Source organism: Lathyrus oleraceus, chromosome 4 (assembly GCF_024323335.1).
Source record: "Lathyrus oleraceus cultivar Zhongwan6 chromosome 4, CAAS_Psat_ZW6_1.0, whole genome shotgun sequence".
NCBI lineage: Eukaryota > Viridiplantae > Streptophyta > Magnoliopsida > Fabales > Fabaceae > Lathyrus > Lathyrus oleraceus.
In genome coordinates, this window is record NC_066582.1 from 371,097,958 (window position 1) to 371,116,623 (window position 18,666).

Sequence of the window (18,666 nt, forward strand, 5' to 3'; positions counted from 1 at the left end):
AACCCAATCCAGGATCATCGTAAATTAAGCTCTCAGCTAATATGTGATGAAATATTATCTGTTATTAGCGACAATCCATCATTAAAGGTGAGTACAATAATCTCGCATATTAGGGCAGAGTACGAGTACACTCCATCATATAGGAAGGCATGGATAGCTAGGACAAAATCTATTGAAAAAGTGTTTGGCAATTGGGAGGAGTTTTACAAACAACTTCCAAAATACTTGTCGGCTCTAAAACAATATGCTCCCGGGACAATTGTCAAGCTGGAAACAAATTGTCCGCCTATACACCAGATGGTACGTGTGCTGTTGGAAATAAAATATTTCACCGTCTATTCTGGGTGTATCAACCAGGTATCATAGGTTTTTCTTTCTGTAAACCAATTATACAAACTGATGGTACATGGTTGTACGGAAAATACAAAGGAACGTTACTGATGGTAGTGGCACAAGATGGGAACATCAATATTTTTTCAATCGTCTTTGCCCTAGTTGAAGGGGAGACTGCTGAGGGATGAAGTTTTTTCCTAAGAAATCTCTGATTGCACGTTTCACCTCAGCCTAACTTATGTTTGATCTCCGACAGACACCCTTCAATCATCAGTGCATATAATAACATTGACAACGGCTGGCAAAATCCTCCTTCGACGCATGTGTTATGTAATAGACATATTGCTCAGAATTTCATGCGGGAAATCAAAGATAAGACGTTGCGGAAGAAGGTTATCAATGCAGGTTACGCATTATCAGAACCTTCTTTCAAACACTACCGCAAGGAAATAAGATTGTCAAACGAAGATGCGGTACGGTGGATCCATGGTACTCCTTTGGAGAAGTGGACTAGGGCATACGACAACGGTCAACGTTGGGGCCACATGACAACAAATCTTGTGGAATCAATGAACTCTGTCTTCAAAGGCATCCGTAACCTACCAATAATCGCTTTGGTGCATGGTACATATTTCAGGCTAAGGGAGTTGTTTGAAACCAGACGCTTAAAATGGAGTTTAGTGGTGCAATCTGGACAATTGTTCAGTGATGCTTCGATGAAATTCATCAGACATGAAGCTGCCAAAGCAAACACACATGTGGTAACGGTCTTTGACCGAAGTAAAGGTTGGTTTAGTGTTGTCGAGTCCATGGATCACAATGAGGGCATACCGATGGGACAGTACAGAGTCGAACTAGATAGAGGTTAGTGCGACTGCAGAAAGTTCCAAGGCTTTCGTACCCCCGCTCCCATGTCCTTGCGGCATGCTCAAAGGTTCAAAGGGATCCATCATACTTGTTATCTGAAGTTTACAAAGTCGTCAGTCTTTCAAATGTTTATAAAATTAGTTTTTTCGTAGTGGCAAAAGAGGATTATTGGCCAGAATATCAAGGGGACATCGTCTGGCACAACGAAGTTATGCGAAGGAAGAAAAAGGGTCGCCCAAACAGCATCCGAATTCGAACCGAAATGGATACGGCGAACAAAATGGTTAGACTATGTAGTTCATGCCGTCAACTAGGTCACAATCGTAATAACTGTCCTAGTGTTAGAATGAGCACAACCAGATAAATTTACATGTACCTCTATTGCAATATATGAAAAATTAAATTTATTTCGTATTAGACGTCTGTCACGAAAGTACCATTGCATAAACAGTAACACATATAATTATAACAAATACAAGAACTATGCAATTACAACCAGCAAAACAATTTTGAACATGTAATGCATCATCCTACGAGCGTCTTGGTCTGTCTTAATATCCACCAATTCGCGTAATTCTCCGTGTTGGTTGAACGTGGACACAAGCCATTGTATTCTTCTAATCCGTTCACCCTCTCCAATTTCTCCCTCTAACCAACTGTACAACGTCGGATTAAGACGTATAAACATATTTGTGTTCCAAAGTTGAATCTGTACTGGAGCCGCAACGGCAGAAAATATTACATCAGCACTTGGTTTTTGAATGTATGTAGACATTGTTGAAACAGGGAAAATTGAAATTGATGGTGGTTGAATTGTATTAGAAGATGAGTTTGAGTGAAAAATATTGCATCCAATGCGTGGTATTTATAGAGACGGACAAAACACGTGGGCGCTTGAGGGATTGACGCCCACATGACCATCACATGCAGCCAGATGAATTAGCGCCCACACAACCAAATGCACCTAGGCGCCACTAGCATTGACGCCTCCTCATGAGGCCCAATGCAGGCGCCACTAGTATTGGCGCCTCCTCATGAGGAGCGCAATGCATGCGCCAATGCTAGTGGCGCCTCCTCGTGAGGAGCGCAATGCATGCGCCAATGTTATTGACGCCTCCTCTTTATGCATTGGGGGTGCCCCAGTTCATCTGACGCATCCTCTACCAAACCTGGTTATTTTGATAATTTTTTTAAATAATTAGTTATTTTGAAAAAAAAATAAAAATAATTATTGTTTTGAAAAAAAATTCCAAACTTTTACCTACTTCCTCTTCAAGAACACCCATATTAATCCTATTTGAATCTGCTCAAACTTCAACAAAATTCAAGAAACCGATATCCTGAATTTCACAAAACTCCCAATATCTTTATATCTGAGTACAATTATCGTACTATGTAATCAAGCTTCATGTTAATCCTATTCATAGAGGATATGAACTCTACTATTTTCAATTAGTAAAAAATATGAGCATACAAAAGTATATAGACAATCATGAATATGGTATCTATCGGTTATATATAACTGTCAACTGAATATGGTTTCAGAGTTATAGATATATCCAAAACCAACAATGCTTAAAACCAACAGTACAACAGTAACAATTGACCCCAAACTCCATATAATATAACTATACTTAATCCGATTCAAAGCCATAATTAAGAAAGAAAGGAAATAGCATAACAATAACCAATTTCTTTTTCTACATATCATTACAATGACATTCAAGATTAGCCCATGGTTCAAAAAGTTACAGAATAATTAAACCTATAATTTAAAGCCTAGTGTCGAGGGTGAGGCACAAATTGGTATTATTCTCCAGCTCAGCCAAGTGATTATGCATGAAAAGGATACCACATTTTCTCTGGGAGAAGCAATTTAAGCATTCTAAGAGAAACTTGAGAAATACTCATCAATCTGCATAAAAATGCTCAGTAGACATCAAAGAGTAAAGGTAATCAGAAGAACTGTTACCCATGGTTTTAAACTGCTTTCCACAAGAACGGCGACAGTAATTGTGACTACAAGTCTACAACCTATGCTTTTCAAGATCTCAACAACCACATCAAATCCAGCTATATCTGACTACAATATTCTACATATCAAATATCATAACATAACCACCACAACTGTAATTAAAAACCTTACTTATATGATAACAAGATGTGCATAAAGTAAACCAGGGTGTTACAATTTGATTACATTACATGTTTTAACTGAACCAAAATAAAAAACATAACGAACAGGCTTTTCCTTTCTGTTTTACAGGTAAACCGAATGCTAAATTAAGCCGATAAATAAGAGAATCGTCTGTCATCATTCATTAACTATGAAAATATGGAATACACAAAAATGCTCATCACGAATTCACCACCACTATCACTAATTACTACCACAATAACTAATAACTAACATGTGCGTGTGATCAAAACCATAAACACATCCAACCAAACCAACAACATATAAACAAATTCATCAATTACACCATATCTTGATAAAAACAAAAAATTGCCATTTAGATCTATGAAACACTGGCACATATATAGACACGACACACAAGACTAGTTGAATAATGCGGTAATGCGGAGTACCAAACACACACCTTCAATCTGAAGTGTCAATGCTACATAGTCATGATCAATCATCATCATCATGATCACTCTCATCACTGAAATACCCAGCTTTCTTCCCTTTCTTCTTCGTCTTGTTGTTGTCCAAACCCTCATCATCATTTCTGTTTCTCCCCAGCAACCTTTCACCCGCTTCATCATCCACAACAGAAGCCCAATTATCGTCAAACTGCTCCGCAGCAATCTGACCACCCTCCTCCTCCTCCTCATCACCTTCCTCCTCCCCATCCCTATCCCTCAGCCCACTAAATCCCCATCGCGGCTTCTTAGGCTGAGGCCGCGGCCTCGGCCCCAACTGATTCTTAGGACACTCATACGACAAATGACCATGCCCCCCACACTCATAACACAAAGCAGTCTCAGTATTGTACACGCGCTTCCGAATAAACTCCGGAGCACGTCCATTATCAGCAGCAATAGAAGCAGTTAGAGTCCTTCCATTGAGAATCTTCTTATTCATCTCCGCCACGGCGCGTTGGGCGTCATTACGAGAAACGAATTGAACAAACGCGACACCGCGGCTTAGGCGCGTGTGACGGTCTTTGAGAACGGTTACACGCGCGATGCGGCCGAAAGTAGAGAAGAGCGTATGGAGATCGGAGTTTGTTAGGGAGTAATCTAGATTAGAAACGTATAGCGTCGATTTTGATGGTGCTAAGGGTTCACCTGTTCCTCCTATTGATGATCCTTTGTTGTTCGGTTTTGATTGGGGTTGATTACTGGATGTGGTGCCGGTGGTGGTGTTGGGGGTTGAGGACGAAGCGCAGTAGCGGTAGTAGAAAACGTCGTCGTCTTCATCGCTGTCGCTGTGTTTTCGTTTGTGTTTCTTCTTGCTTGACATTTTTTTCGGTTCAGGTTTTTTGTTTCCGGCAACGGCGTTCGGTTTCCGGCGACGGAATTAGTTCTCCGATGCTTCTTTAATCTATAGAGGAAATCTGAGAGTGGAGAGATTCTATAATGCGTTTGAGAAACCCTAGAGAAGTGAAGCGAAACTCCAAGCGGATCTGGATATGGATCCGGATATTTTGGATTGGTTTTATATATGGTTTTATCCATTCTTATTTTTTTATAAGCAGTACTATCCATATGTAAATGGACAACTTGCTCACCGCCAGAGTACTTGTAAAGATAGCATAAAACTAAAAATTATTATGTTTTAATATTTTTTTATTTAATTGGTCAGCCACCCATCTGCATATATAAATTTTAATAATTTTTTGTTAGTATGATGCTAGATTTTTTAAGACAAAAATTTCTAGTTCGTTAGATATACAATTTTTTTATATTATTTTAGATTATATTTTAATATCTTAAGATAAATAAAGTTATTGAAATTTAGCAAAAATAGAATAGAGTGAAATAGAAATTTTATTACTTTATTATTTGAATAATTAGCGATAAAAACAAAGTAAGTTTTTGATTTTGCTCATATTAAAGAGAAACAATAGTGATGGAAAGTGATGAAAATTTTCATTCTGCTCATATTAATGGGAACAATACTCGTAGAAAGTGATCAATACTAGTAGAAAGTGATGTAATTTTTTATTCCTCATATCTAAGGGAAACAATGCTAATGAAAAGTGATGAAATGAAATAAAATAGAATAATAAAATTTTATTATACTGGATCTGATTTTAATTAACTCAAACAATGTAATCTTATTCTATTTCATCTCATATCACTTCATATCATCTCATTGCATCAATTTAAGCAAAACCTTAGTCTAATAACTTCAGTTTCACAACATTTAAAAACTCTTATGTAGAATTTGTCCAGAATTGAAGAGGACTCATCTCTTACTAGAAACTCAACAATTAATTTGTTTTCAAAAGTAATGCTTTATTTATACGCTTAGATTATGTTTGGACATCTTAAAATGAAGATATAAGAATAAAAATGAACATAGTGAATCAACAAAATTAGAAGTACATACGATTAAAATGCATCAAAATCGATGACATCTTTTTAAATTTATTGAACTTTTCGCATTAGACTTTTTTCTATTGTATTATTTTTCAACATCATTTAATTTCTAGAACTCATGCATCCTATCCAAAAAAGCAAAGTTCTCACTCAGATGTTTCTTCCTTAAGACGTTCTCTCCATTATACGAATGTTGGTGGTTGAGGACACCCTCGTTTCAAATAAGCTTGTATAAAATGCATCTTAGTAGCAATCTGTCTAATCAAGACAACTCGGCCATTTAAATTATTTGGAGGGCAACTTAGCAAGGGAAAACGATTTACGAAAAACTATATCTTGTAAACTAAACTAAAACTCAGTCATATACATTTGATATAAGATGACTCATTTCAAAAAAATTCATCCACTTTATTGTCGTTGTGGGGACACCAATTTTACTAAGAATCAAAGGATTTTGAATAGCTTGTATTTGTGCATTAGTCATATAGAGTCGGATGTAATTGTCGCACCTCAAAAAAAGATGATAATGCGATCCCTCGCGATAGGACGCGGAAAAAAAAATGTTGTTCGAAACAGAGTCGCCACCGAACTTTATTTATTCGAATGAAGGAATAGGAAAATATCGAGAAAACCTTTAGAAATAAGAATAATGGTCGTCGCAACCATATTCGGGTTCGGGAGTCGATTACGCAAGGGGAAGGTATTAGCACCCCTCACGTCCGTTGTACTCAACGGGAACCTTTTAGTCTGATTTTGCTATTTGACTGTTAATTGACTGTTTATCTGCTTGCTTCGAGTAATTAGAATTGATGATAGATGTGGATGAAGACCTCAGGATGGGGGAAATGGGAGGTTTTTTATTAGTGTGCTCGCGAAGATACAGCAATCTCCTGCCTACGTATCCTTATGGTGCAATAAGGAAATCAGAGCATTCGTTGTTCGGGCTACTACGAATATTGGTTGTGTTTTCTTTTGATGAACGACTGTGCAGGTCGGCGTTCTAACGGCTAAACACTGGCTTGTCTACTCTCGGTGGAGGCTCTAGCACTGGTTTGTTGTGCGCATTAGAAAGGATTGACAGTGTTCTTTTTGATAGGGTTTTGGTCACGCGGGGGTGACAAGTTGAATTGACGTGTTTGGATTTGATTGGTTTCGATCGCTCGAGGGCGAGAAGTTAGGTTTGATTTGTTGATGATTTGAGGAACGACGAAAGATTGAGCAATATGGTGTACACCAATCGTTCAATTCTTTCGAGGAATAATAAGGCGTGCGCCTTCTATTCCCTTTTCGTTCGAATTGTTTTGAAAGTTTGTTTGTGGATGTTGAATACGCACGGTAGTGAGGCGTACGCCTCCTACTTGCTTATTCAAAGAATAACGAGGCGTACGCCACCTATTCCCTTATCCAAGTTTATTTAACGTGTTTTAGTCGGAAGTCGATAATTTGTGCAATATGGCGTACGCCAATTATCCAAATAATCGAGAGACGGTGAGGCGTACGCCTCCCATCTTTTATCACCCGAGGTTTAAATTGTAAAAAGATATGTTTAGATATTGTATTCGATTTATGAAGATAGCTTGAATTTTGGGTTGGTAGGTTTGGATTTGTCGATGATTTGAGCAAGGTGGCGTACGCCAATTATTCAAATAATCAAGGAGTGGTGAGGCGTACGCCTCCCATTCTCTATTGAAGTTGTATAGTTTATTTTGTAAAATTGGGTTTGATATAAGAGGTGATTTGAGTTTATTTGATTGTGTTTTAAGTTTGATGACAAAAACTCGAGCAATGTGGCGTACGCCAATTATTCGAATAATCGAAAGATAGTGAGGCGTACGCCTCCTATCCTCTTTATTATCATAAATTTAGAATTAAATGTTTTAGAATTTGTAGTTGATTTGGAAAATGATTTGAATATGATGGTTGAAGTTTAGAAATAATTTGAATTTAGAACCTATGTTTGATTTGAAAAATTGATTTGAAATTGTATGATTATTAGGGTTTTAATTGAATGACGAAAATCCGAGCAATATGGCGTACGCCAATTATTCGAATAATCGAGAGATAATGAAGCGGATGCTCACTATTCTCCTTTTCATTCAAAGATTAATTATTAAAAATAAAACTTTTAGAATTTATAATTAATTGGTGGAGTGATTTTAATTTTATGGAGTTTTAGGGTTTTAAATGAATGACGAAAATTCGAGCAATATGGCGTACGCCAATTGTTCGAATAGTCGAGAGATAGTGAAGCGGAGGCTTACTATTCTCCTTTTCATTCAAAATTAAATTAAATATTTTTAAGAGAATACTATTTAAATACGGTGAATTTGAATTTATTTAGAATTAATATACTTTTGGGAAAGACTATTTGGTATTGGACCAACGTCAAACTTATTTATTAGAAAATAAAGTAAATTATTTGTTGACGTTAACCATTAATCCACCATTTAACTAATTATAATATTATAACAAGATAAAAAGAAGAGTTGAAAATAGTAATCGAAACCGAACTAATAAATATTTCTAATATTAGTGTTATCTTAATTTTAATTAAAACAATCAAGAATAGCTCATAAACCAAGTAGACCAAATCCTCTCCTACTCAGCCAAGTGGTACCGCCGAGAAGAGAAAAGGTTGGCCTCGGTTTACCTACCGCCACGCGCATCATTGTTCATTGATAACATCATAAAGATTTTGGGAACATAATCTGACAGCACCCAAGTATCTATCATCAATAACATTAATTTACTCTTAATAATATTTTAAAATAAGAAACAATCACCCCTTAAAGCAAAGAAATAAATCAAAATAATTTAGTCTCTCTCTCTTAAAACGACTCTTCATTCTTTCTGGAAAATATCCTCTCCCTATTAAATCGTGTGCATGGTCCCAATCCAAAACTGCAGAGAGAGAAATTTTTTTTGAAAGGAAACCGATGAACACCCTTAGGTGTTCATCCTCAAACAAACCAGGACTCGAACATGAAGTTCAAAACTTCCAACGTGACAAACGACCACAATCCCCTCAAACCTCCAAATCCTCGACGGGATCTAGAAAACAGTAGCGAATCGGAACCTCAAAGGAAAACCTAATCTTAGCTTCTAACCCGTTTTCTATATCACAATCAACAGCAGAAATTAACGAGTCAAAATACAAGGTCAAAGCACTTTAAAGCAAAATAAAAGGGAAAGATTCCGCCGGAGCATCGTAGCCCCGACGAAGACCTGACGGCCATGATTACCTTCGGTGAGTATGTATGACGTTGTCCCTCTTCTTTTGCTTGTTGTTTCAAGTTTCTTCCTTTTCTTTCTATCCTTCTGTATCCACTCCTTGTTTTCTGTCTGATTCTGACTTTCTCCTCTAATTGATTGTCATTTCCTTTTGCACGCGATTGAAGGGGTCAAGCTCTTCAAACCCTGATTTTCAGTGTGAAAATCAGAGTTGAAATACAGAGTTTTAGCGGAGCTTTTCGGTGTAAGGTTCGTTTGGGATTTCAGCAGAGTGACGGTATTTTTCTTCTCTCCTTTTTCAATTGATTAGCTTTCCTTTTTATAGAGTGAAATGAGCTCCCCAAAATCGTGTGTGGATCCTTGGCAGATGGTGCAAAAAGGAATCATTCTGTTAGCATCAAATCTTTCTTTAGATTTTGGTGGGGACTAATGTAAATGTGGTAGGAAACGGATTTGATTGTGGTCCCAAAAAATCTCCAAATGTGTGGCCGTCTTCACTGAATCTCCCATCTAGTTTTTACTGCGGTGAAACCTTCTACAATTGAGGTAAGGAAATTGGTATTTACTGGCACATATTTTAACCTTAATTGATGACTTCTCAACTTCGATTCACAACACTTCTTCCGTTTTTGCTGATGTGAGGACTTAATACATTTAGGTATGAATTGCTGCTCAAGTATTTTCGAATCCTGTGAATCTTTGCCTTTGGTTTATCATAACAATTGTGTGCTTACAAGTCTTATGACCATTAAATTGATGCCATGTTTGTTACTTGGTTTGGTATTTGGTAGGTGATCTGAATGATATTCAGGATGCTTGATGGTACTTGTATGGATGTTAACCTTGTTGATGGTTGAGCTTGGATTGCTAGTCTGCTGTGTTTTACATGGTGGTATTCATGATTGCTCCTGTGATTCTATTACCATGAGGTTAGTCATATGCTGAAAACCTGTTAACTTGGAATGTGATGTTGTTAGCTATTGTGTTAGAAGTTTGAATGAAATTTTGCTATGGTAATGATTATTTTTGTTTTGGATACTTTGCTTGTGCGTGAGCTGATTTGTGGGTTGCTATGCTTGGTGATGCAGTAGTGGTTTGTGCAGTTTTAAGATCGTATATTTGATCAAGGTTAGATGGTTTGGTAACAGGTTTCTTATTGTCATGGTTCAGCATCTGTCATGGTTCTCTGATAATAGGTTCTATTGTAACAGGTTTTTTTTTGAAGCATACCCTGACACTGTTTTGGTTTGGAGCATTATGGCGTTTAAACCAATCCCGTCTTTAATTGATGATTCATAATGCAATGGTCCTGCCGCTATAGCTAAACCTCATGTCCCAAAAAGGTGAATCTTTAAATGTATCCTCATTTCCAAGTGTAGGCTAAGAGATACTCTCAACTGTGTTTAGCATGTTAGTTTTCTCGATTGTTTAACATCTCTGCTACCGACCAAATCCCTATCCAGTTATTAACATCAACATTCTGGAACTGAATCATCTGTCTTGGAGTTGTTAACCATCCTACCATTGAAGGACAATCATGTTGCCAAGGTCTGCAACATGGCCTGTTGTGGGAGGAATACTCTAAACTTGCGTCTGTAGCCGTTTTTTGTTTTTTGGGTGTGACGACTTGTTTTTGCTGTTTTGCCGTTCGGCAGCTTGTGACAGTTTTTCTTCTTTTGATCATAATCTCTTTGGGAAAATCCTTACTCATTGTTTCTTTGAATCCTGCAGGTTTCACTCATGATACCAAGTTTACTGCTTCTGGAAGTGTTTTGGTGAAGAGAGTGCATGGAGTTGTCGTGGTCAACTGTCATGATGTTTTAAGCTTATATACTTTTTTATTGTAATGTCCTCAAGTCTTTAGATCATAGGCCATGGTTGTGTGTAAATCATGAGGTCTACCAATATAACTGTAAACTATGCCCCTTACAAAAAAAATTCTCAGAAGGATCGTGCCCATATGGAAAAAGAATGGTTTTGTACATCTAAATTTGTATTTTTTGATCAAAAGTAACATTATTATGAAGTCCATAGAAAACTGTTTCATTTTCTTTCTTATAGGAATTAAAAGACATTGAATCTAAATCCTCAGGAAATTTTCTCAAGTCAGGACCAGGAAATGCAAATCCTAGGCCATCCGTTAAATAGCTCTTTAGACGTGGCCCGAGATGAGTAGAAAAAAATGCTCGTTTAATAAGAATGCTCGCCATGAGACGTGATGGACCATAATAATGCACCAATCTTGTAGGTCGGCCAAAAGGACTTGTTGATATGAATCAATTTGTACTTATGAACCAAATGATGCTTTTTATAATCTTGAATTAATGAGACGTGAGCCTTCGAGGCAACCTATGCATGGAGTAGATGATGTCATTAACTACAATGACATGTACCATGCCCAATGAATGAATAACAATAATATGCATCTTAATCCAGTGATCCACTTAACAAACAAAAGCTTCTTTGTGATTATTCTAATCAGTTGATTATAGTGGATTAAATCTGTGTGTATAAGGTGAAATCACTTTGGAGGGTGGACTATAGTAGCTTTGAGTTTCAAGCGAACGATAATAAAATACTTGTGTTTTTATCTCTTTGTTATTAACTTTTAAGTGGTGTTCTTGAGTTGTTAAAAAACTTTTGTTTTATAAAACTCAATTCAAACCCCCTTTCTTATGTTTTTCACACCTTCGGGGTTTGTTTTAATTCTGACGGGGCTACCACTAGCAGATTGCTTACTAAGTGTGGGGGTGTTTTTCGTGACAGTCAAGAAAGATAACTTTGTGGCTTTCATAAGACTATTGGTGATTGCAATAGTCTTGCTACAGAATTCTGGGGTGTCCTTATGGGTTTGGAGCTTTCTTGGAAGAGAGATTTTAAGAACCTTATTGTTCAAGATGGCAAAAAGACAGTAGCAGATGCTCTCCAAGGGTCGCCTTTGAAGTCTAAACAAGGTTCGACTTTGGCTAGGCATATTCTTCTTCTCCTTCAGCATTTTAAAGAAGTGCGTTCATTCACATTTTTAAAAAAACTATTAAGTGTGCTGATTTTTTAACCAAACTAGATTTGTCCAGTTTTGATGGTTGTATCTGATTCGATGATAATTTTTTTAGTAACGGTTCAAATGTCTATGAGACATGCTGCCTAATGTCTCCTCATTTTAGACCTTTGATCCTCCCATTTTACTAATAAATAAATATATATTTGATTAAACAAACTTAAAAAATTATTATTTTTATTATATGAGTTAAATAGTTTAAGTTTCAAATTCTGAAACGTCCCCAAAAAAAACTACTTACTTACATTCTGAATTTAAAAGAATATACATTTCAAATTCTGAGTTGTCACCAAAAAAAATTCTATCAATGAAAGCCCTAATCGTCACCAAAAATATATATTATATTTTATATTTCAAAGAATTTAAATTTCAAATTCTGAATTTATTACCATCAATTACATCTAAAATTATTAGATTACTTTTCACAATATAAATTCATAATTTAAAAAACAAATACTTTTAAAATTACTAACTTAAATTTATTTATTTATCTTCTATTTTGCTAAAATTATATTTTTTTACTCTCCAATTTTTAAAACTAATATTTTGGTTCGCTATTGAACAACGCTGCATTATTTTTAGTTTTCAAAACTTTACTTTCATTAGAGAGGTACTTCATTTCAAAATTATTTTACCAAACAAAATTTATCTCAAAATAAACATCATTTTACTTTTTCAATATCAATTTCTTTCAGAATGCCATTAAATAATTAAAACTTCTTTCAAGTCATTATTCTCCTATACATTTATGACAATTTATAAAAACCTTAAACTATTCTTATTTTAGGATGGAATGAGTAAGCAATCAATAGACATTTATGAACTAATAAAATATATCATTGTTTTTATAATTAATTTTATTTTTTATTTTATTTTTATTAAAATATTACAAATATATTAAAACAAACTTTTAGATTTTTTTTTTCAAAATAACCATTATTTTCAAAAATAATTCCAAAATAACCAATTATTCAAAAATATTACCAAAATAATCAGGTTTGATAGAGGATGCGGCAGATGAATTGACGTACCCCCAATGCATGAAGAGGAGGCGCCAATAGCATTGACGCATGCATTAGACTCCTCTTGAGGAGGCGCCAATGCTAGTGGCGCCTACATTGGGCCTCATGAGGAGGCGCCAATGTTAGTGGCGCCTATGTATGTTTGATTGGTGTATGCGCCAATTCATCTGGCGCATACACCCCCTGCTATTTTTTTTTAATTATTAATATTTAATTTTTATTATTTAATAAAAAAGAAATAGTAATGAAAAAAAAATTCATTGATGATGTAATAATTGGTTACATTGGACTGACAATAAACTAATGACCCGTCCGATTATAACGTCCCCCTGTTCCACATCCCGGTGCGTTAGTTTATCTCCTAGGTCTTCCACGATTTTCTTGAGGTGTTTGGGGTCTTTGTGTGCTGACCTGATCGAGCGATGGTTGGTTGGAAGGTCCAACGGAAGTTGCAGTGGTATTTGATAGATGTGTCATCATTTGCTCCCAATATCCGGAGGGGCTCTGGCCAACAGCGCTTCCGTAATGGAGTTCGGTGCCCATGTCATCGTAGTTAGGGCGTTGTGGTTGAGTGAATTGGGGACGATATAGTTGCCCAAATTAGGCCATTGAGTCGTTTTGGAAACAAAGCAATGGTTTCTGGGGCGACTATAGTTAAACAATGGTTGGGTGTTATTGATAGGGGGCTACGATGAAGTGGCCCATATGAATCATCTGGGCTATAGACAGTTGTGATTGCGGGGTTTGATTCTTGGTTTTGTGTTTGAGTAAGAGGTATGAATGGATTGCGACATTGGATGGTTGGTTGTTGGGTGGTTGGCATGAACGGGTTGCGATGTTGGGTGTTTGGTTGTTGTGTGTATGTGGTTGGTTGATGTTGTATGGTTGGTTGTTGGGTTTGGGTGGGTTCACATTGGTGTTGGGTGGTGAATTGTTGTGGGGCATACGATGACGAAGCATGTTGGCGTGGATCCATCAAATACCGCGGCTCAGATACAAATTGTTGAGTTGTTACCGATCTAGACCATGCCATATATTTTGTTGAGTCGGTCTTGCACCATGGATATCTGGTTCATTGAAGATGTGTTGTCTTTGATTCCTCTATGGACGACACATGTCTTTTGCAAAGTCTCTCTGTAACACCTCAAAATTTGCCCTCCTCTCTTGGGACTAGCTTAGCATGTTGTATTTCATTTTTTAGGTCATTAGGCATTACATATTTGCATATCATGTGGCTACATAAGCAAGTCATCCTCCTAGGTCTTGATCAGAAGATAAAGAGGTTGAGATTCAAGTTGAGGGTTTCATTGAACTGATCATTAGCCATCTGAGGGCTGTGGTTCAAATTAGGGTTTTCTTGATTCTCAAGGAGATTGATCTTCATCTTGGTTGAAATGATACATAATCATCATTATGGTCTTGTTATCATCCAGGAGATTCAAGAGATTGATCAGATACCTTGAGATTAGGGTTTTGACCTCTGGTCAACCCTAATCATCTGCATTGGGCAAACCAGGGCATGGCTAGGAGATGGGGTCTATAATGGATATGGGGATCATCATGTGATTATATTGAGCTTATGGAAGCTAGGGTTTCATCATTGAGCCATTTCATCAGGTGTTTGAGGCTCAACTTGATCAATGCATAGCCAAATTCATCTATCAATCAGAAAATTCAATTGTGGTCAACTGTGCCAGGATTGATGGATTTGGAGGTGGGAGAGGGTTGGATATACTTCATTTATGTTGAAACAAGTTTCATTTGACATTTCAAACATCAAGAATGAAGAAAATAAAGTCAGGAGAAAACTTTACAAAAATAGAAAGTGACTTGTAATTGAAAGTTTCCAAAAATGGAAAGTTTTTCACCTCAAAATTACATGTCCAAAAATGCTTCAAATGAAATTTTGTCCAACATAAAAGTTGTAGATCTTGCTCTCACCTTTCCAAAAAGTCCAAGAACTTGAATTTCTCATGTATGGTAGGAAAGTTATGATCAAATCATTTTCCAAAAATGCCTAAATTCAAAGTGGCATAACTTTCACATGGAATGGCTAAATTGGGTGATCTTTCTTTGAGCAAACCACATTTCACATGTACTTTCATGATGCATCGTCATATTTCATCAAAAATTATCATAGCAAAAAGTCATTTTTCAAGTGGACTATTTGAAAATTGGTGGGAAAAATGTGATTTTGTGAAATACATGGCTTTTGCATACAAAACTCATTTCAACACATTCCAAATGACATTTAGAACTTGCTCCAACTGATATTGCACTGTTACATTGACTGGTTTGCAAAAGGACATATTGGCCATTTCACTTGAAAATGCATTTTGCTAATTTCACTTGATTTTGCTAATTTGGATTAACAAAATGGATTAGCACATGATATAAAGCCATAATCATAACTGTTTCTCCTAATCACAATTCATTTTCTCAGATCCAAATCCAAAAATCTCCAAATTCTCTCAAAATTCTTCAAACTTTTTCTCATTTTTTTCCTTCGAATTCATCATTCTTTTTGCTTTCTTTCGTACTAATCATCATTTGCAGATGCTATAGAAGATCTGTTGAAGCCAAAACTTGGAAAAAACTGGAAAACCGTGGCTGTTGCATTTTGAGTTCTCACATGGCATTTGAAGATTCAAGCTGATCCAGGAGGTTCTGAGCTAAAGCATCGATTCCTTTCATCTTACCTTGCATCAATAATCATCTGTTTTTGCAATTGGAGGCTCGAAACTAGCTGCATCAAGGATTACACATTCATAAGGTCAGATTTCGACTCCTTCAATTCTTGAAATTGGCATGTGGTTTAGGTAGATCTTGTAACCTAGAGTAGCATGCAACTTGTAGTTTTGAAAATCATTGAGAATCGAGTGAGAAATCTTGAATTTAAGTTTGATGCTCAAATGTTCTTTTGATCGATTCGAATTTGTTAGTTTGAATTAGGAGATATTAAGTTCATATTCATGATGTGTGTTGAGAGACCTTTCCAACCATATAAAGATTGTTGAATTTGGTTGAGTTTTGTTCATGTTGAATTTTGATGATGAACACGTGATGAAGCTGTCCAGAAATTGCCAGAACACGTTTTTGATCCATATGCTTGTTACTGTTCATGTGTAATTGTGTTTGCGCGCCAAGCTTTTCAAAAGTGCACCTCTGTTCGATTCCGCTGAGAGGCATTTTCAAGTATTGCCTTGCCACATTATTTTCTAAATGGATCACATGTTACCTTGCCTTGTTCTCATATTTTTTAATTTTTCTTAGCATTCAAAAATCCATAAATCATTCATTACTTGTCCAAATTTGATGAGACTTTTTGCATTATTCTCCTTGTGATGTGTAGTTTTTTATGGTGATTTTTATGATTTTTGTGCATGTGTGAAAAAATAAATTGCCTAGGGTTTGCTTGAATGTATCATTTGTGTACCATGCTCACCATATCCTTCATAAAACGATGATGCTTCCATAGAAATGCTTGAAATTTTTTGTGCATGTTCTGGACTCTTTGCTGGTGATTTTGATGTATAGTTTGCAATTTTTGGGTCCCTGGTTGATGAGATATGAATTTTTGATTAGAGGTGTGACAGTTTGTGTCACACCGTGCTTGGTGAATTTTATGATTTTATTTGATGTGCTTAGGGACATTGGATTGAGCCAAATTTTTGCATGATTGAGCATATCTATGTCTAGTATACATGGGAATTTTTCTGGATTTATTGAGTGCATTTCCTATTTGATTGGAATTTTTCTCCCCTGTTTGGTCATTTGTTGATTTTTTGTGACACATGTTGGCATTTGATTTGTGAAATTCTGGTCATTAATTGGATGGATGTGAAATTTGACATGTGAATTCTAGACACATTATAGGTCATTGTGGTTTTGATCCCATTCATTTATCATGCTTTGTCACTGTTTTATGATTAATGGAAGTTGATCCTTGTTTTGATGCCTTGTGTTGGCTTGCTTGAACTTGTCTGAACTTTATGAATTTCATTGACCTACATCCCTTGATCCAAATGGGCTGAAATTTTATATGCCACTCATCGAATGTGTTATGTTTAGACTTGAATTTTTGTGGAATTTATTGAAATGTTTTGATATTGATTTGATGGTGATCATTCTGTTTGGTCCTTTGAGGTTGCAAATTGCATGTTTTGTGCCTTTTCTTTTATGAAATGATGATGGTGAATGATATGAGCATGGGACCAATTGGATTTGTTTCTAAATTGTTTGAGTGTGATTTTGGATAATTTTCAATTGCTGTTTTGGATTTTTCATATCCTTTTTGACCCTAGGCTTGTCCTAGTGGTCTTGTTTCTCATATTTGAGTTTGGCTTTTCAGGTTGAGATGCAAATGCTTTAAAGGAGAATAATGCAAGTTAATTGAGTTTGATTTGGTTAATGGTTGTGGACTAACTTGTTTTATTTTGTAGGATGCTTGGCTCACTTGAGTTGATTGTGCTTTGCACATTGCATTGATTGATTGTACAGATTAACTGTTGACTTTTGCTGTTTAATGTTGGTTTGTCTGAGTACTGATTGTATTTTATTGATTTCAGGTACATTAGTTGCTAATAGTTCCTTGAGAACTTGCTTGCTGTTGCTTGGTTGTATAAACCAATTGAGGTAGAATTTCTTTTCTCCATGTAGTCTGGAAGACCTGGCCTGTTACTTGGCCAGGCACCTGTCTGAAGTCCTCCTTAAGAGGCAATGTTTGTGCTTGTTTATTTTTGTCCCCAAGCAGGTAAAGTCCTTGATTAAGGCAATTGGAGGATAAAAGAGATATGCAATCTATCTCCCGCTATTCTGTTGAGTCGTCCCTCTGCTCACACCACTGTGTTGATGCATTGGGACATTAACCCAAGATCTTGTACAGTTGTACAGTTGAGTCAGAGTCATGAGTGTAGAAGGGTTCCCTCTTCCTGAACCCACGCTCCTTTGTCTGAAGCTCTCCCTGGCCAGGGATAAGAGCTTTGAAGTCTAATCTTCACTCACCTTTCATCAGCTTCACCCTGACTCTCAATGTCAGGGTTAAGAGCTAACACCACCCTGATACAGTTGACTTGCCTTGGCAGTCTAACCCTTTGTTTGAGCCCACTTTTGACTGGATATAGTGTGTGCTAAATGTGAATGTTTGTTTTGTTTTGTTTATGGTTGCATGCTTGCTTTGCCTGGATAGGATTAGCTTGCTGTTGTGCAAGTAGATAGTGAACCTTAACATAGGGAAATGATGCATGATAACATCTAGGCTCGAGTACAGCTCCCTAGTAGTGTGTCTCCCTTTGTATCTGGTTAGAATTTCTTTCCCGTTCAGGGGAACTACGTCGCCCTGATCCTCATACCAGATGAGGTACGTAGGCAGGAGACCGTGCGAGGTCTCTCCGGGCACTTTTTTTTCTTTTTGTGTGTGTTTGCTTGTTAACCCTCTTGTGTGTCAGGATATGGGTGTAAGCCCAGCGATTGGCTGTCCGTATCCTGAGTGTGTTTGTTTGGTTCGGAAGCCGATGTAAGTCCAGCGATTGGCGTTCGGGTTCCAGGTTTGCCTGTGTTTGTGTGTGTTTTGTTTGGCGTGCGTGAGCCGAACTACGGTAGCTC

General features: G+C 36.7%; 1 protein-coding gene across 1 annotated transcript; it reads right to left on the reverse strand.

The window, feature by feature from the left end:
* Positions 1-3,835: 3,835 nt before the first annotated feature.
* On the reverse strand, positions 3,836-4,798 carry LOC127137519 (U11/U12 small nuclear ribonucleoprotein 31 kDa protein). Its single transcript, XM_051063978.1, has one exon. The coding sequence runs from the start codon at positions 4,667-4,669 to the stop codon at positions 3,836-3,838; it is 834 nt and encodes a 277-aa protein (XP_050919935.1). The 5' UTR covers positions 4,670-4,798.
* Positions 4,799-18,666: the final 13,868 nt, after the last annotated feature.